Consider the following 21,194-nt stretch of genomic DNA (forward strand, 5'->3'; position numbering starts at 1 on the left):
TAAGCCCAACAATGGTTTTAAAATCCAGCCCCATAAACTTACAAATTGAGTGACTTGGAAAACATGTTTTAAATATTTTTTATCTGTGAAACTATAATACTACTACCTACTCCTCATACTTTTGAACATATGAAATTGCATCAGGCCCAGAGCACTAGACAAAGGTTATTTTTCTCCCATTTCCTTCTCTTTTCCTCACTGGACTGGCTGCCCCCTAAAACTGCAAACACCCTGGAGTTAAGATAACAAGATGCCTTGACTATTGGAATTATCAGTGCTCCTCATTCTTAGGAATAACAAGGACTGTGAACCTCTTCACTTACATTCCCCGCCATCACTTACCTTCTAGATAGGCTATCTTAGGTCCTATCAGAGGCCAGGCCCCTGATTGGTATACCTGATAATGGGAACCCATTTCTCATTCTTGGGTCATAGCTCTTCAATATTTTTAAACAATCAACACTTTCTCCTTAACACATTCTGCACTTTACCCAAAGGCCTATACATTGCCCCCAACCCAGTACTTTCTGGGAAGATTCAACAAAACCATTTAGTGGATACAATATACTGATGTTAATCATTCTAAACGTTGTAGGTATTCTCTCTATATTCTCTTATTAACATCCACATCGACTATATGAAGTGGGTACCATTTGGCCCTGTTAAGGCCAACATTCCTAAAATTGACAGACTGATAACACCAATTTTTCCATTACAACCTGGAATATAGGATCAAGGTCAATTAAGAATAATAGAATCCAAAGTATTTTAACACCCAACTTTAGTGAGGGTTTGGCTGCAATGTACTGTAAGCAATAGCTACACACTCTTATCTCACTTTGCCATGGCTTAAAAACATCAAGAGAGTAAAGACTAGGCTAAATCTTCAAGAATGCACAAAAACAACCACCTGAATAACTGAACTCTTACCATAGAATCATTGACTGTTTACCATCTCCCAGACATGCCAATGTCTACTACTGTCAATACAGCCTTCTTTTAGCTCTAAACCGTTAGACCTTTTACCACAGAAGGTATATGTATATTGAAAGAAGCACATAACCTACCAATCTAATACTCTTATTCATCTCAGCAGTGGTACCGAGTTTCTTGATATATGCCTGTAATGGCACTCCTCTGAGTCATTTCTCATTTTAAACAAATACGAGATCATAAGAAAACTACATAATCACCTTACAAAGTAGGGATGGCAGCAACTTAAAGGCATCGTCTTAGAAAATTCACTTTAAGAAGCATAAAATCAGGAAATAAGTGTGTTCCAAGTATAAGTGTACAACATAATCAGCCAAAATTAGTAATCATAGCTTTTAATAAAATACTTTTTTATCCCTTAAAAGACAGGACACGAACAAAAATCACTGTTTTTTAAATATTTGCTTGCTGATATTTGTTTGCATACATGTTCATGAGTATATAACAATATACTATCTAAAAGCACAATTACGTAGTAAGTGTAACTGATTAAGGGCAAAACAATATAGTGAAGAATGAGAGTACAGCTTCTTAGAAACAGTAAGATTTTCGGCTTTGATACACATGACTTAGATAAGCAAGTTGCTTTGTCCAATACTAAGAAAGCACTACTCTAAATATCTACAAAAGCAAAGGAAGTGTGGAACTGAAATTCTTGCTTTCGTGGGGTGAGAATGAGAAGGAAAAGTGCTGGCATTTCTCATGCCCTCACTAGATCGCTTCAGATTTCTTTAGGCATTCACTTTTCTTGGTTCCAGCAAATACATTCTGCCTTTCTAATTGAAAGTAGATGTACTGGTTTGAAATGAAGGGAAAAATCATGCATTACTCGGTTTAAAAGAAAAAATAAAGTATTTATGTGATGCTTTGCCAGGAGTTAACTAAGAACAGCCAAATGACCAGATTCACAACTTTCTACTAAAATGTGTTAAACTATGCCGCATGTATTTTATCAATATATGGTGGCTGTCAGTACTGGACATCCAAGTACTGACTTGGATGAGGAGCTGAAAAGAGGTTTAGAGGGAAATTGCTGAAGCAGAGTTCTCTGGTGTTTTTGGACAAACCAGTACTGTTCCTTAGAGCACTTTTAAAAAAAAAACAGCCAAATTGGTTTCTGTTGACTAGCACATAAGAGATACTGTCATTCATTTATTTTTAAAAAAGAGTAGAACCATGTGACAAATACTGGGCTAATTTAAACAATTAAAGCCCTATCTCTGCCCTCAAGTGTGAATTTCTTCCTTTCATTCAATTTAACCAATGTGGATTAGCTGAAGACAGACACATGAGAGGAGATACAGTATTCCCTCACTTATCGTGGGTATTACGTTCTAAACACCCCTGCAATAGGTGAAAATCCGCGAAGTAGGAACCTTACATTTATTTTAGTATTTATATATATTTTAAGGCTTTATAAACCCTTCCCACACACTTATAAACCGTTCCCAGTCCCTTATTAACCTTTCCCACTCTCTTATTAACCTTTTCTACACTTTTATAAATATTACTTATGGTCTTAAAACATATTCTACACTCTTAAACCTATGTAACTTTAACATACGTATACAGTACTGCAAAATCCCACGATATAGCGAAAAATCCGTGATAATTAAATATTTTTAAAAATCCCATGATACAGTGAGGCCGTGATAAGTGAACCACGATATAGAGAGGGACTGATGTACTTCCAGATGAGATAGGCTGTAAAATTAACTGGGGAAGTGCGCAAAGGGAACCTTACCTAAAGACAGTCATTATACATGTACAATATGGAGAGGATGCTGGTCTTCCATCAGTTTCATCCCCACATATATAAATAGTGTCTGAAGGTCATATCTAATGTACAAGACAACAATCACACATGAGTGTGTGCACATATACTTTTGTAAATGTATATACGCATGTATATGTGTGTGGGTGGATGGATGGATACATAGGTCTACAGTTCTGCCTATGCTTAATAGTCCTACTTCACTTAAATGAGTTACTATTCAATATCTTCATTAAGACATAAATGAATAAAGATTTTCCATAATAGAATTAAAATACTGTTAACAAAAGGGCAAAACCAGTTTGCATTACCTTCTTACCTGACTCTAGCCCTCACACTGAGCCAAAATAGATGGTCTATTTCCACAAAAGTCAGAGACCAAAAAACAGATAAACCCAGGTGAGCCTGTTCAATTCTTCTAATATGCTACAGATAGTGAAGATATGAAATTTGAAGAGATTCTGGTGTCAAATCATCCAGATGGGTGGTGCAGAGCAATACTGGCCTACAAAGGGGGTAAGGGAAGCGAGCTTGGTAGAACCCCACTGCATTCATAGCCCAGTTCCTACTTTTGTTAAAGGAAATGCTAAAGTGAGAAAAAACATGACCCCACTGAATAATGATGAGGCCACACAACAGCCCCATCACCCTTGATAATAAAAATGTCATGTTGTTAATCTAGTAAAAATAGAAGTCCTTTTACTGAGCTAGGCAGCCAACATAAACTGAATAAAGAAATAAACTAAAGGCACCAAGGAAGGTAAGATGTTTGCATTATAGAGAACAATGATAATATTTGGATTCATCCTGGGAAATTCACCCATTAGTGAAAGAAATGTTCTTTCTAAAAGGTACCTTTAATTTTAAGTGAATAAATAGTTCTTATACAATCTTGTCAAAGAAATCTTAAAAACAACAAAAGCTGAATGACTTATGTCATACAATATAAAATTTAGTGCAAAGCTTAGTCATTAATACAGTGTAGTGATGACACAAAGGTATACAAAATAGACCAATGGATCAGAATAGAGTTAAGAAACAAATTCACATACAGATATTTACTTGATTTGTAAGAAACATGACAGACACTGCATTGCACTGAAGAAAGGATAAGTCTTTTTGATAAATGTGTTGGGTTAATTAGATATCCATATGAAGAAAAGAAAAGGTGACCCCTCCCCCAACTCATGCCATACTCTACAATCCATTTGATGTGGAATTTTAAATATAAAAAGTAAAACAAAAAATAATTTAGAAGAAAAGATAGTAGATTATCTACATGACCTTAAAGTAGGCAAAGATTACTATAAATGAATACAGAAGCACTAATCAGAAGGGAGAACAATGATAAATTGGGCTTATTACAATTAAGAACTTCTTTTCAATAAAAAATCCAAAAAGAAAATAGAAATCAAGCCACAAAAGATACTTGCTATACATTTATGCAACAGATTCATATCATTAATATATTGTATAAAGAACTCCTACAAAACAATAAGAAATCAGAAAACCTAACAGAAAAAAAAAAAAAAGGTAGAAGTATTGGGTTGGGCAAAGACTCCATTTAGTTTTTTTCCATAAAATAAAAGACACATTTTACATTTTCAACAATAACTTGATTGATTTGAATAATTTGAGTATGTCAGCTGTTTCCTACTACTGGCTTCTAATGGGTTGAGACCAAGGGTGCTGCTAAACATCTTCTAATGCATAAGACAGCCCCACAGCAAAGAATTATTTGGCCAAAATGTCAATAGTACCAAGAAACTTCACAAACCACTTTTGACAAGTTTGATCGGTCACGGCACCTTCTCCATACATTGCACAAATCCTTTTTTGTGTTCCAGTTGAGTTTTTACCTTCCTTGAAATAGTAAAGCATAATATGCCAAAATGTTGCATATTTTCTTCCATCTTCAATATTAAAATGGCTGCACAAAAATTCACCAATTTCGATTTTTTTTTTAAATGCATGCTGATGAGACAACTGTCACAATACAATCTAACAAAATTGTTTCAAATGAAGTTAAAGAAAACTAAGCACTACTAGAGCCATCATACAGAAAAAACTAAATGAACTTTTTGGCCATCCCAATATTTTATAAAAGATAGGTAAATGTCTGTTAAACACAGGAAAGGGTGTTCAACTTGCCTACTTATCAAACAGAGGAGCTAAAATAAGATTAATAATATCAAGTGCTGTCAAGGATATGGAGCAACTGGAACTCATGCTACATACAGTAGGAGTGTAGATTGGTACAAACATCCTGGAACATTCTTTGGTAGCCTATGTCCTGAAACTGACTCAACAATTCCAAAACCTATGCACATACTCCAAAAAATGCATGCTTATATTCACCAACAGGCAAGTACAAGAATGTTTATATTGGCATTATTTGTATTAGCCAGAAACACCCAAATTTATGTTAACAATAGGATATATAAACAAACTGTAGCATATTCATAAAATAGAATATTCTACAACTGAGCTGTCCAATACAGTAGACACTAATCACCTGTAAATTTAAATGTAAATTTAAAAAATTAAATAAAAGTAAAAACTCCATTCTTCAATCACATTAGTCATATTTCATGGGCTCAATGGCCACATGTGGTAAGTGGCTACTGTCCTGTACAGTACAAACATAAAGCATTTTCATAAAATTCTACGGGACACTGCTATTTCAGAACAATGAGAATAAATGCATTACAATGACAAGTAACAACATGGGTGAATTCCACAAATGCAATGTTGAGTGAAATAAACAGATACAAAGGAGTATATACTGCATGCTTCCATTCACACAAAGTTCAAAAACTAACAAAACTAATCTATGTTACTAGATGGCAGGATGGAGGTACCCCTTTAAAAGGGGCTAGAAGTACTGACTGGAAGGAAACATAAGGAGGCTTCTGGTCAGGTTGATCCACAGCAACAGATCTAGATGCAAATGTGTTCATAGTGGTAAAATATATGGACTCAATACTGATGATGGGTGTACTTCCAGTATATAAAAATTACGCACACATCCCAGAGAAAAGAACACAGCCTTAGTCCACTGCTAAAGTATTTTCTTTGCTTCAGAGTCTCCTCTGATGAAACTGAACTCAAGATGCTCATGATTCCGAATAAATAATAATATGCCTTGGGATTATAGATTAATTTTAGCCAAGAAAAACATAAAAGCATCTCAAATTCATTGTCTATTTTTACATGGCTATCATGAATATAAAATGAATAAAGAACTGCAATAGAACATGGACAGAGTAAGGAGAAGCAAATGTGGCTAGGAAGTGTTTGTAAGACATTAAAAGAGAAAGGAAAGTATTCGAAGGGATCCTGAAAGTTGATATAGGTACTAGGGCCTCAGTGGTGAGTCAGTTCCTAATAAAAGTGCTAAGACAAGGGAGAAGGTGGTAAACCAAACTCAGCAAAAAGGTGGCTGACAGATCGAGTCAGTCATGAGAAGTCTCTAGATTTCTTTAGACTAATTATAAGCAAAAAAAAACCCCAAAAACTCAACATTTTATAGAATGAGTAGTAAAAGCTTCCCCTATGAAAAAGTGCAGGCTGTCTTTGTTAGCCAGTAGCCAAAAATCCAATTAAAATAACTATCACTAATAATACCCATAAAACCTGCATCTAATTTTGAACTTTAAACACTGTTAAAAAAAAATACAACCTACATATATGTAAATATTATAATCACATGTGGAATTTAGATACAAAGAAAGAAAAATCTCCATTGTGTTAGAGACTATTATCAAAATGAATGTTTATTGTCTTTAAAAAAAAAAAATTATAAGTGCTCTGGAATAGAAAAAAATTCAAAAAAAGTAGGAGCTTTAATTTATAATGAAATAACTTTAACAACAACTTCATCCCTATAAGAGTTGTGGAATCAAAAAATTTGCATGCAAAAAATAGTGCTGGGAAAGATTTCAGAGGTTGTCTGGTCTTTATCTTATTTCAGCAAAATTTCGTTAAGGAATTTCATGTGTTAAAAATACATTCTGTTTTGGAACACAACCAGATGAGATGAGGATATTTCTTCACCTCCCTTGGTATCCCATTTCAATGACTGTTACTCTGAGGAAAGTTTTCCTTAGAAACCTCCTAAATCTGGTCAGGCTATTTAAATATTTTCTATTTGTTTTATTCTTGATAAAAAGGGAAGATTAGTAGTAGTCATTTTCTCCATGATGACAATTCATCTTATTATAACTTCAAAACTCTTTTTTTAATCATTTATAAAATATCTGCATATACATTATCTATTCAACACTTGAAACAATCCCATTATCTGTCCCATTTTAAAATGAGGAAATTTAGGCATAAAGAGTGAAGAAATTCAGGCTCAGGGAGGAGATGTGACAATTCCAAAGTAACTCAGCCATTCAGTGTGGGGCTCAAACTCAGCTACTTACTTCATGTATAACTGTTATTAAATCACTAACTCCTCAACCTCCTTCTGCTCCCCATGCTGAATAAGGCCAGAATAAGCAGTTGTGCTTCAGGACAGGCTTAGCAAATGCTGAGCAAAATTGAAGGGTTTGCTTCTACAGAGAATCCACATGCCAATTTATTTCTAAATTGATGGTGTGCTTTTGCAGAGTGGATAATTGTGATTTGTGCCAGTATCATTCCCCTTCTACTAATTGTACCCACATTTCCCTCTGGGGCTGTCAATCAAATTGCCCAGCCTTGTCCAGAGAACTATATAGCACAGAATCCAGACTAGATCAGTCAGGCAAGTTTCCCCAGGAATTTGAATCTTGAGTGGAGTTCATTTGTCTCACAGACAAGTTCTTTCCCTTGTTTCCAAGAGTAAGTCCTCAGCATCTCCTCAATTCTCAGAGTGACCTCATAGTAGTTCTTTTTCTACTTAAGTTAGCCAGTGTCAGCACCTGTTGCTCACAACAGAGACCTTTGATACAATTCTTCAGATGAACAGATTAAAATATATACTGATTAATTTCTACTTTTATTTTGTGCTTATTATACAGTTGAGAAATACTAAAATGAAATCAGGCTCTCAGCATTTTGTAAACTAAAAATATAAACCATTCATGGTGAAAAAAGAAATACAGTAATTTCTTTCTTTTTTTCAATTATATTTTATTGATTATGCTATTCCAGTTGTCCTGATTTTTCCTCCTCTGTCGCCTTCCGCCCAGCACCACCACTCCCTTGGACAATACTCCCACCATTGTTCATGTTACGGCTCATGCATATAAATTCTTTGGTTACTCGATTTTCTATACTGTACTTTACATCCCCATGGCTATTCTGTAACTACCTAGTTGTACTTCTCAATCCCCTCACCTCTTCCACCCTTTCTCCCCTACTCCCCTCCTACCTGGCAACCACCAAAATGTTCTCTCCATATCCATGATTCTGTCTGTCACTCTTGTTTGCTTAGATTGTTTTTTAGGTTCGACTGTTGATAGATAATGTATTGCCATTTTATTGTTCCTAAGTTTAATCTTCTTTTTCTTAAATAAGTGCCTTTAACATTTCATATATTACTGCTCGGTGATAATGAACTCCTTTAAGTTTTTCTTGTCTGGGAAGCTCTTTATCTGTCCTCCAATCCTAAATGATAGTTTTGCTGGGTAGAGCAATCTTGGCTTTTAATGACTCGGAATAGTAATTCCTGACAATCCTTTTTAGCCTGCAAAGTTTCTTTTGAAAAATCAGCTGACAGTCTTATGAGAAGTCTCGTGTAGGTAACTAACTTCTTTTCTCTTGCTGCTTTTAAGATTCTCTCTTTATCCTTAACCTTTGGCATTTTAATTATGATGTGTCTTGGAGTGGGCATCTTTGCATCCATCTTGTTTGGGATTCCCTTTGCTTCCTGAACTTGCATGTCTATTTCCTTCACCAAATTAGGGAAGTTTTCTTTCATTATTTTTTCAAATAGATTTCCAATTTTCTGCTCTTTCTTTTCTCCTTCTGGCACGCCTATGATGAGAATGTTGGACCTCTTGAAGTTGTCCAAAGGCTGCTTCTACTATCCTTGGTTTCTTTTTTTTAAATTTTTTTTTTCTTGTTCTGATTGGTTGTTTTTTGCTTCCTTATGCTCCATAACATGGATTTGATTCTCACCTTCACCTACTGTTGTTTCCCTGTAAATTGTTCTTTATTTCAACTAGTGTATCCTTCATTTCTGACTGGATCTTTTCTATGCTGTGGAGGTCCTCATTCACTTCCTTGAGCATCCTTATAACCAGTGTTTTCAACGCCACATCTAATAGATTGCTTATCTCCATTTTGTTTAGCTCTTTTCCTGGAATTCTGATCTGTCCTTTCATTTGGGCCATGTTTCTTTGTCTCATTTTGGCAGCCTCCCTGTGTTTGTTTCTATGTATTAGGTAGAGCTGCTGTGACTCAACGTCTTGGTAGTATGACCTAATGTAGGTGTCCTGTAGGGTTCAGTGCCACAGTCTCCCCTATCGCCCAGGCTGGGTACTTGAGGTGCACCCTTCATGTGGGCTGAGTACATCCTCCTCTTGTAGTTGAGCCTTGGTTGCTGTTGGCAGAACAATGGAAGGGATTTATCCAGGTCAGTCAGCTGCAAATACTGGCTGTGACCACTGACCATAAACCTCCGCCTCCATGGAGGATCAGGTATTTAGGGGCAAAATGGTGGTGCTCTGTCGTGGTCTGTAGCTGTCTACTGGGTGTGCTGGCCCTGGGGTTTTCCAGGTGGTGCAGGTCAGGGTCAGTCCCCCTACCCCCACCTGCCCGTGCTTTGCTCAGGGCCACCCTCCCTGAGCTATAAAGCAATTTGAGGTGGCTGCTATCTGTGCTGGGCTTGGGGATTCCCAGGTGAAGCCAAGCTGTGAGTATAAGCTGGCTGCTTCAAGTGCCAGACCTGGGCTCACTGAAGCCGGATGTTACTTCTTTGAGAGGGTTTAGGAAGTTGTGAAGCATGAGCCAAGACCAGTCATTCATATGGCAAAGCAGCTTGGCTGGGGCCTTAAGTTGGGTGGGACATAGTCTCTGGGGATTTCCAAGGCAGGTGAAACAGTGTTAGCCAGGTTGACAGAGTCTCGGATATGACACCAGCTTACCAGCTCTGTCAGGGGAGGGTTTAGAAAAGGGACAATGGCTTTTTCTCATCTCAAAGCCACACTTTAGTTTTTCCCTGTATACCACTGGTGCTTTTCAAGCTGCTATCCTGTGCTGGAGCTCAGATGGAGTGAGTCTGAGCAGGAGAGTTCATGTGTGGGTTCTTTAAGATGAACTGTTTGGGGCTTCAGACGTTTCTTCCATTGACTCAACCCCTGCTGGTTTCTGCAGCCAGAAGTTGTGGGGATTTATCTTTCTGGCACTGGAACCCTGGGCTGGGGGGCCTAGTGTGGGGTTGGGAATCCTTGCTTCCGAGATATCCCTCCCAAATTTTTACCCACTAGCCTAGTCTGTGGCTATGCCCCTCCTACCAGTCTGGATAATATGGTTTCTTTAACTCCTTAGTTGTCAGACTTCCATTCAACTCAATTTTATACTTGTCAGACTTCCATTCACCTTGATTTCTGACAGTTCTGAGTGGTGGTTGTTCTATATTTTAGTTGTAATTTTGATGTTGTTTTGTGAAGAGGAGAGCCATGTCTGCCTATGCTGCCATCTTGACCGGAAGTAACATTTTTTGTTCATCTGATCAAAGGCAGGAATAAGTTGGCAAGTTCTCCAGAATCTTGGCTACATTTTTCTTTTGAAAAATGGCTTCTGGGAGCTTGGATTTCTCAGGAAGTACAAAAAATTTGAAAAGCTGTGAGTGTTGTTAATGCAGTACTTTCCCTGTGACAAGTCCTTTCTTATTAAGAGTTTACAGAGGACAGGACAATGGGTACTGTAGCAACACGTCCTCTGGGCCTCTGCACCCAGGAGAAAAAGGAAACAGGGTGAGGCCTGCCCACTGCTGACTATGTGCTACATGAGCCGCGGTCAGGAGTCTAAACATAGGAACCAGAATAAAAGAGATGACGTTGGCTACCCAAAAAGAGCGCGAGGCTCAGTTCTACTCAGTAACTTCTTGAAGAAGCAATGCATCAGATTATTTTCTGTTCCTACGATTGGCAAAAGGAGCCGAGGCCTATCGATACTTCAGAAGTGCCATAACAATACCTTGATTTCACAGTTCATAGAAATTACGAGGCAACGATAAAGGGATACCAGGATCTGTATCTGGAGTAATCCGCACAGTGAATAAAAAGCTCCTACAGCACGTTGTGGCACGTTGTGGAGGAAACAACGAATTATAAGAACAGAAGCTTGCTTACCATAAGGCAAAATAGGGCACATGCATGCAAAATACAGCAGACAATGCAGGAAGAACACCACTGCCAGGGATAGACAGTAGTACATAAAAATCAAGGGTATGAACGTTACGAGCTACTTCCCCAGGAAGACATTCAGGGCAGTTCTTAGCCAGTTAAGCACAGAAACTGCTCATCTCTGCCATTTTTTCAAGAGCCGATTTCAGCAGCAAAGCAAAGAACAATCAGAAGAGTACATCTATATACAATAGGAAAACAAAAAATAATAGTGATGAAAATTCTCCCTTTTGGAAAGTAAGGAATGATGCAGCAGTCTATTAGTCCAATGCCTTCCACCTCATGGCGCCTTCAAAGCAACCTTTGGTTTGATTAAGTGGCAAGTATTTAATCCCTTTCAACATCAGCTATCAACAGTTGTGTTTAGGGAAACCGCAAAGTACTATTTAGGAATAAACAAACCCTAGCTCACAACATATTCAGAAGAAGTCCTCAAATGTTCTCTCACTTGCTCTGAGTCCAAGCAGCTCACCTATAAACATTACCTGTTTGGCAAAAAAAAAAAAAAATCCGAGGACAGGATGGCAGATACACACTCAGGAAAGAATTAATCTTTATTTTGGTACAATTTTGAAATTAATTACAAGCCAGTCCTGAACTGGTGATCCCTGGAGCACTGAGGAAGGTCTATGAAGAGCTTTGGGATGTCACAGCACCATTCGGAGCGAAGGTTGTGGCTTGTACTCCCCCGACCACTACACCGGCCCCCTGGCCAACGAGAGGGACTCTGGACTCAGTGTAGTAACACACAGGAGCAAAAGAAATTTCAACATTCTGGTGTGACATTCCATAGCAAGAACCATTTTCAAAGCAAACAAAATTGGAAGTAGATTTCCAGTTCAGAACAAGGCATTTCATTTGTAAATTATGCTTTGTCTTCTAAAATATGTGAACTTAGAAGCAAGTACAAAGTTAGGCTGGACAATACTGGAAAGTCTTTGTTTTTATGTATGCTACTACCATGGGTTAGGGCCATGTGGCAGGCGGAACAAAGAAGTTTTTAAAAAACAAAATGTTTATTTTATATCTGTAGTGTCACAAAATAATATAAATCACAATATACTGCTTCCTAGTAATTGCTAAAAAAATGCACAGTAAACCCCTTAAACTATTTATAAAATGTAAGGCATATGGTAACCAAAAACTTCTGTAGAAAATTCTAACCAAAACATAAAATATTATTATTAACTAAATATCATAAACATGAGAAAATAAAACTCAGATTTCTTAGCTTGGATTCAAAACCTTTCACAAGCACATTCTATACCATATTTTGGTTCTTATTTTCCATTTCTCCTCTAGAAGAATTCTGCTCAAGGTAAACTGGCCAGTTTACACACTGCATGCATGTTCCTTATTCTGAACATGCTCTTCAGTTGTTCCTCTTCTCCAGGGAGGCCCTCCCTCAGCTCTTCCCCTTGTCTCCTCCTGAACTGTAAATTCCTGCCTAGCTCTGATTAGACTTCTCTGCATCCCTGACAGCACATGGCATTTATTCTCTTATGCAGATAAACGATTTTGACAGCTATTTGTTGATTTAAATAATCACCTCAACCACTTCGGAGGCAGAAGAGGAGACTTCCCGTTTTTAAGCTTCCAAATAATTTAACTGTTCATACAACAAGGAATTTTTTGAGCCTCTACTATGTACAAAACACAATGCCAGGGACAATGAAGAATACCAAGATGGAACTAACGTAACATTCACTTTCAAGGAGCTTAGTAGAGTCTAGTCCAGAAATCAGATCAACACAAAATTTGTCATAATTAATACAAGCTAGACAATTACAAATTATCCACTACAGGTTCTGCTGACGGAGGGTGGGATTACTTAGTACTATGGGGGCGAGGAGAGAAGAACTTTCAGAGGCAGCCACAGTTGGGTGGAACAGGGAGGAGATGACATAATTCCTTAACAAGCATTAACAAAGTCAAGGAGTGGGCAGAGCTCAGGAAGCTAATGTATGAAGCAAGGGGAGTGTGATGCATTAGAATATAGATGTTGTAGTGAAAATGGAACAAATGTGAAAGTAATTTATATTATGACTTAAAGAGGATTAAACATATTGAAGAATGTTTAATTCAGAGGTCAGCACACACTATTGTCATTTGTTAGGAAGTGTGTTAAGGAACCAAGAGACATGGGAAGATTTCACAGGGCAATTATGATATTTGAGAAAAATCATATAATTTTGATACTGATTTCTAACTGAATGGTATTCAACACGTTAAATTTTACTTAACTAGAATTTATACAAAAAGCTCAAATAACACACATTGGTAAGTATTCTTCAAGGTGTTTTATAAGTAAGACATAAATTCTACACCATTTTCTACAACTATACGACTGTATAATAAATGACCTTCATATGAAAATCTAACATCAAGGCAAGATCCTGAAGGATTCTTTTGGAGCATCCAAGAAAGATAATATTTTTAGTATAATTCAGAGAGACTATTATAAGGTGTAAATTGGCAACATGTGTCTATTGCCATACACACACATCAATCATACCACACGTGGTAACTCAGCCAAAATTCATCAGGTAATCATATTATCCACCAATTGTGGTTTGGGAAAGTCACTGGCATTTAAAAAACAATTTCCTTCAACAGAATTGTCTCACAACTACAACAAAACAAGCATGTTGTCTATTTCAGAAATTCATCATATGAGCTTTCTTAGGGGAAAAAATCCTGATCCTTTTAATTTCAGGTTTAGATATCCACACAGTCTCATCTGGTTCAGGTGCGATAGTCCCAGGCTCACAAATCCTCCCAGGTCTTTTCACTGTTCAGGATAGAAACAGGAAGGATTATTTGTGGAAGGCCTCTCTGTTACTTGTGGACAGACTCCCTTGTTGCCATCGAAAAAATAAGCGTGAGGACAGCCAGTTAATTTCAAGGAATCATCCAAGAAACAGAAATGCCTCATTTTAAGATGATCTGTATAGTTAGAAAGTTCTAGATGGTAACAAGAGAATGTAGACAAAACTGTTTCATTTTACCTATGATTCATTTTTGTGAATTAAATCTGTTTATGAGTCACACAGGAAATGCCAACTCCTTGCTATTACCTATTGATTCAGGTATATGGAAATATCCTCAAGAGTATCTTATCAATAATTCTGAGAGAATGGAAGTTCTGATGAAGGACACTAAAAGAACTTTAGGCACAAATGTAGTGTTTTGTGAACAAGAGGTGAAATTGTACTAGCTGGCTATAAGATCAGCATATATAAGCCCTAAGAAACGAGACTGCGTCTATCAGTGGAAGTATTGACTAATTAACGGAATGGAAGAGAACAGACTATAAAGACATTTCTACAAGTTCCAAATAGATTTCCCTTCCCTCAGGACGCGGGTCTCTGCACAGATGCCACTCCCTGATATAACCACAATTGTTGCCTCAAGCTTCTTGCGGGGCAACTGCAGTGTTACTCAAACCTGGAGCCAGCATCACATACATGGCCTAGTTTGTTATCACACATCTATAATATCTGGAGGGTGAGCAGTGGCAGCATTTGATTTCACCTAAATATAAACATGGATTCTATTTCAACTAAGAGATCATGCTGGGTATGGGAAAGTTTGCTTGTTTTCTAAAAAGCTGCAAGTTTTGATTTTTTTCCCCTAACTCTGTCAAATGCTTTCAGAAGTTTCCATGACCTGAACACAACTGTAGAGAAACGTGTTTGAAAGATTATTGGAAGTGCCAGATGGACCTATTTTGAAATAAAATTAAGCCTGTGGTACTTCTGAAAGGAAGTCACAAAGTCCAAAATTAAACCGGACAAAATAGTTTTAAGCTATTTTCATTCTTTTTTCAAGGAAGCACAAAGAATGGAAGGTTGAAGCAAGGCTGCCACCTCTTCTCTGAATTCCCTCACTTCAGGCAATTTGTCTTGAACTTACGAACTGTCTTCTCAATGGGATGTGTGCCCCTAAATTTTAAACCTCATAGATCTATCATCAAATATCCAACTATGTCTCACACTGACATCACTAAGAACACAACTCTAATTTTCTAAATATGTGACTTTAAATATTTAAGAGAACACGTCTAAAAACAACTTCTTGAACCATTAAAAGTCCCATTTAGGATGAGATGAAAAATGGACATTGCAAAAAGCCACTAGGCATCCATCCTAGAGGTGTACTGCGGGCAGCCTGCGGCGGCTCCCATGGGCAGCCATGCTTACCTTATTGTGCTCGTACTTGTAGGGGATCTTGAGTGTGTCCATGGCTCTGATCATAGCCTGCATGGCCGTGAAGATGTTCTGATACACCAGCTTGGTGAAGCCCCGTTTGTCTTCATCGGAGTATCCCGAACCATGGATGATTCTCATCTGCTTGATAAATGTACTCTTGCCACTCTCTCCTGTCCCTGAAAGACAGACAACAGAAGCTCATCAGACCATGGCATCCTTCCCGCAGTCTCCCAGACCACTCAACTAGAAATGGCAGCTTGGACTTGACATTCCCCAACAGCCTGCTCAGAGGAGCATCACAGGAGAGCAGAGCGACATCACCAGAGTTGCACACGCCACCTGTAGTGAACACTTGGCAAAATTAAGAGAATAAGAGTCCAGTTCAGAGGCAGAGGAGCTTACACAAAACAAAACAAAACAAAACTGTCACCCTTTGAAGCCGATCAACATGAATTTCCATGGTGATTTGTAACCGTGTATCGTCTAAGAAACACAATGATAACAGCATCTTTTAAATAGAATAAACACTTGATAAAGCTCTCTTCCCTAAGGAAAATCTGAAATACTTCCAGGAGGCTAGTTTGTTTAGCCAGGATTTGGATCTGGGAATGACAATGCACTTACACAAATGCTGTTCAGAGAGTGATAAAGAGAAAAATGCCCAAAAGTTTCTAGACACTTTATTTTATTTAAAAATGGGGTATATGGAGAGCACAGTATCCAGATGAAAAAGAAGATTTTTGTGGAGAGGAACTAACTGTATTGATTTCTATGGGTGTTGGTTGGCTGAATATAATCCCAACCATGAATACTGAAAAAATATATATCTAAAAAGTAGCATCTTTAATAGAAATAAAGCTATGAAATTGTTTCTCATTATCAATCAACAATTTATAGAAACTAGTACCTTTACTTTCCCAAGCAATACAAAGTATGCAATTAAAAAAAAAAATCTAGATTGCTTCTTTGTGTATTATCCCTATCACAGAGACTTGTTCTGATAGCCCAACTACAGACATCACCATCAAATCAGAATCTCTGCCAGTTCTGTCCCACAACAATAACAGAAGAAACCTTAATGTGTGAGGTTAATGGTATGTGAAGAAAAGGAAAGCAAATCAGGCAACAGGGCCTCTTTCTCCTGGCCATCAGAGAAGCTTCTGTATACTCATCCCCCCAAAATGAAAAAATAAAAATGATAAAGTAGGAGGTGAAATATAAACTACATTGGCTAGCGTTTCATTCTAAGGCATGCAAGAGCTGTCTACACTTGGCAACTCCTTGGACCTAGTCACTAAGCCCCCAGGCAATATACTAATGCACACTTCCAAGAAGGTGAAATCAGTGAATGAATGGGAAGGAACTAAGTGTTAAAGGAAAAAGAATCCAAAACTCCACTCCAAAGAAAGGTAATTTCCTGTTGCCTCAGACAGGCCCTGAGTTCCTCTCTCAATGTTCTCATCTTGCTTGGTGCCCCAGGAGGCTATCCCACAAGGATTTCATAACATCTCTCTTGTCCTCAGCCTTCCACTTGGATTTTGTCCACAGGAGATACCAGGAGGAGACCAGAGAACAGGAGAATGAGGATGGGGCATTTATTCCCCCAGCTCCCTCCCTACAAGAGCACCACAGATTCGCTGTGTCACCTCCAAGAGACCGTAGACCCAGCTGGGTGGCTCTCTCCAGGTTCCTGTAACTGCACCCTCCCTTTGCCCAGCTGTTGTGGGGCCCTGGTTACTGCACCAGCCATCATTATGTACCTACACCTGGCCCACACCTTTGTAAAGACTCCCTGTATAAAACTCTCCTCAGTCACCCAGCTGGAGTACGCCATGTTTTCTGCTGGGACCTTGACTGATACTATACCAAAAGGAAAGATGGAGCAACTTGATAAGATGAAGGACCGGGAAGGCAAGGGAGGGGAAGGTACCCTCTTCTTCCTCTGCCCTTACTTTATAAATCTTATTTATGAAGCACTTGCTTCTAATCACAAACTCACAGTCTTAACACCCTTCTGAAGGCCAACCACGGTGAAGAAATGATAAGGCCCAAACCCAAATCCAGGCTCCTGACTCTCCCCCAAAGTAGTAGCAAATCCAGCACGTGTCCCCCAGAACATGCATGTGCACCCCTTCTTCTGTACCCACCTCTAAGTCCAATCTCTAATACAGACAGGGGAAACAATGGTCTCCATCTCTTAAATATGCTCTCTCTTTAAAGGAACCTGAGAGAAATGGGTGTTCAATCCATTATGCATTGCCAAGCACTTTGAAATATACTGTACTATCATTTTAACCTCTCAAAAACCTGTGAGGGAGGTGTGTTTATCCTCATTCCATGCACAAGAAAAGGCCTTGGAGAGGTGAGGCACCATGGCTAAGATGACACGTCTAGCAGCAACCAGCATGCTGGTTCAAGCCCAGCCTTCATTTGCCCCGTTTGGGTTTGTCAATACAAGTGACCCTGGAACAACATGGGTTTGAGCTGCTCAGGTCCACTTACAATGGAGCAGGTCATACCCCATTGCTCAAGGGTCAACTCAGTGGCTGGGAGTCGGTTTATACAGAGGGGAAGCTGTAGTTCTGTGTGGAAGGTCAGCGCCCCTAAACACCCACGATGTTCAAGGACCAACTGGTCACAGCTGCCATAAATTCACATATTAATATCTACTGCCCCCAGTCAAAAAATGTCTCAACTTGGCCTTGACTTCACCCTACTTCTATCCATTTAACCTAATTCTGAATTTCTGAATACTATTTTATTAATGGGGATCCATTTTTAATCTTGGTGCCAAATTCCAATTGACTGGCGATCTCTCCCAAGTAAATTTCACTAGTGAACTTGCTGTTCACGCTTTGATTTAATTATACAAATGCAGCAAATTCAAAGTGAAGCCAAAGCTTCAGCTAGGAGAAAAAAATCTATGCGATGCAAATGTTGTTGGCAGAATGATAAAAGCAGTTAACTAAAATAGTATTCTGTACTAATACTGGATTTGACTCAAAAGAAAGTATATGAACTAAACCATCAACCAAGCAAAAAGCTCAGCTTCTTTATTCCATAGAGAGTTTTGTCATGGGAACAAATGACCTGTTTCTAACAAATGTATAATCCAAAGAGCATGCACTTCTAGATTTATAGACTTTTACAATAGCCTCAGGAGGTTGAAATGGACAGTTTATCAGTCTACTCAGGATTAGTATTAAAAAAAAAAAAAGTACAATAAAAAGCCCTAGCTATTCCCAAATTACATAAAATGATGTTTTTTCTAAGGCTACATGCAAGTGTAAGAGACTTCACAATTCTTTAACTCTGAATGAAAGAAAGCAGACTTTTCCACCAGCAGACCACTTCATGAATGCAGTAATGGCTAATCTCTTTTCACAGCACAGCGCACAAGTAACTCCTGACCTACCTCACGAAACAGAAATCTGTTTCCGAAGCCACTTCTAAAATAAAATCTAGCGAGGAGCCCTGACATAAAATGTGTGTGTGAACGGGGGTGGGGGTGGGGGTGGGGGTTTTCTCCTTTTTCTAATTTGAATGTATCTCCCACCAAATTAGTAGCTTTAATAAACATATCAACACAGGCGAGGGTGTGAGTCCTACAAAACTCCTGCTTTTCTCCTTCAGTGGCTAAAAATTCACCCCAGAAAAGTCATCTGTAGCTTTGGGCAAGTACTCTGCCTTTTCTTATCCCAGCTCACCAAAACACCCAGAAATGAGACTATGTATTTAAGAATCATACTATTAAAAAGGCCTGTTCATCCAGCATGCATATAATTGGCTTTGAAGGATGCTTAATTTTTTTTTTCTTCCCTATCCACTGTACCACGATAAAGCACAGAGCTCAACCCCCAGTTCACTTCACATGTCCTTCCATCAGAACATCAAATGTGAACTTAATATCCTACTGTGGAACATCACTTTGTAAGCGGTTAGAATACAGCACACTAGCTAGATGTATGTGCTCTCACACACAATCTGATGCTTCCATTTTAGGCTTTGCCAAGACCTTTCAACACAAGAGCATTTCCACACCCAGCCTTGGCCACAAATCCATTCGGACTCCATATATCCTGCTCATACTAAGCATCTCTAAAGTTTACACTGATTTTTCAGCCTTTTTGCACGATGTAATTTGTAAAGAGTTCTGTCCAATTAATCTCTAAAGGCAGGACAGTTTTTCTTATCCCACACCCTATCTGAATGACAGTTTTAAATTCAGTAATACATTAACTTCTTAATGACAATGAATTATTATTTATTGTTGAAAGTTATCATGGACTCATTGGTTCCTTCTTTCCCACTTAAGTTGGCTTCTTGGACTATAATTTTACCAAAAGAACTGTGAAATACAATCCACGTAGAATTGCTCGGTGCCCCTAACATGTCAGTTACTACTGTCACTGCTCTGAAGAACACTGGTATCCCCAATTCCCACACAAGGACCCAGGAAAACAATCACTGAACACTGCACTGTCAGGAGCTTCAAAGGTCCTCATGGTCCATTCTTTTTATACTGAAAGGGGGTAGAAAATATACCTTTCTCTAGGCCTCCAAAGGCCCAGAGACACCCACACCACTATCACTATTTTTAGGCTCCCAAGAATAAGAAGAAATGCAAAACAGAGTTATAAAAGCTGTGGTATTTAAAGTAGTACAATGAAAATATTCATTTCATCCTGACAGGGCTTCTGATAACTGTATTTGGAGATATGGTCAAATCATTTGATGTCTGCATCTGAAGCCTTTAATTAATATGCAGGCTCAGGACAAGTGACCCTGCCCTGCCCTCTGGATTGGCCAGAACCCAGATAAAGAACAGCGAAGAACAAACTCAAGTCTCTTGGAGCTCAACTATAATGCAAGTAACAGTACTTTTAAGGTCCACTCACTAGTTTAGGCCAATAGTCTAAAATATGGAATTTCAGCACCATCAAAGCTGAACTTGGGCTACTTCCACATAAACTTGGATGCGGCAGAACCAGAATTTTCAACCCACAAGCACACCCTCAACCCACACCTGCAAAAAATTAACAGCACTGAGATAAAATTGATTTACTAATACTGAACCAAAATATAATCTATGTGTTGTTCATGTTCCAGGCCACATACTCTAAAATACATGTATTCTGCCTTCTGCATATTTTCTTCCACTTAAACTAGAAACCTGAACCTCAAACTGAGTGGATCTAATATCCAAGTCACCAAAAATTCCTCTCTTTTAAAGACTGCCGTTTGACGACAAGGGATACTTACCCCTTTATTCCCAACAAGGTCTGGCAGAAAGTAGTAGTTTTTAGAAGTAGCACAGAAATTAACTGAATTTAGTCTCACCAACTATGAGTGAAAACTGAATAGATAGGTAAGTTAGTAGTAACCAGGATTATTAATAACAACTCATCAGGTTAAGCTGTTTTTAAGGGAATGACAGGCAAAATGCATTGATTGGTTAAAAATATCTGGAAAATCATCTAGTCCTGGGCATCTCAAAGTGGTGATAAAATCCTCCTGGGAAAGAACCTGATAGTGCTTCCAAGGTTACTCAAAGGTGCATGAGTATTTTCTTGGAAAATCCATTTTACCATGGAGTATCTATGGCAAATATCTCTGTAGTACATACTAGCATTGGCTCGTTCTACAATCTTCTGAATTTACTACAAATCATTAAAATGTACACTTTAAAATGGTGAATTTTACGGTATATAATTATACCTCAATTAAAAAAAAAAAAAATAAAAGCCAACATCAGTTTAGTTTGGAGAAGAACAGGAAGTTACAGAAATTTTCATTCTAAAACTTTTTCAGGGGGTGACTTTGAGCCAACCTGCCCAGCCTTCCCCCATCCTTTCTTTCTCGAGGAGTGACTATTCA

General features: G+C 38.3%; 1 protein-coding gene across 1 annotated transcript in view; it reads right to left on the minus strand.

Moving 5' to 3' along the window:
- Positions 1-21,194, minus strand: part of GNAQ (G protein subunit alpha q) — a 259,198-nt gene that overhangs the window by 151,443 nt on the left and 86,561 nt on the right. The window contains exon 2 of the mRNA XM_090274194.1: positions 15,309-15,493. Within this exon, the coding sequence (XP_090130320.1) occupies positions 15,309-15,493 (185 nt within the window). The remainder of the gene's footprint in view (positions 1-15,308; positions 15,494-21,194) is intronic.

Source organism: Furipterus horrens, unplaced genomic scaffold, assembly GCF_987537825.1.
Source record: "Furipterus horrens unplaced genomic scaffold, mFurHor1.1.pri manual_scaffold_4, whole genome shotgun sequence".
NCBI classification, from domain to species: domain Eukaryota; kingdom Metazoa; phylum Chordata; class Mammalia; order Chiroptera; family Furipteridae; genus Furipterus; species Furipterus horrens.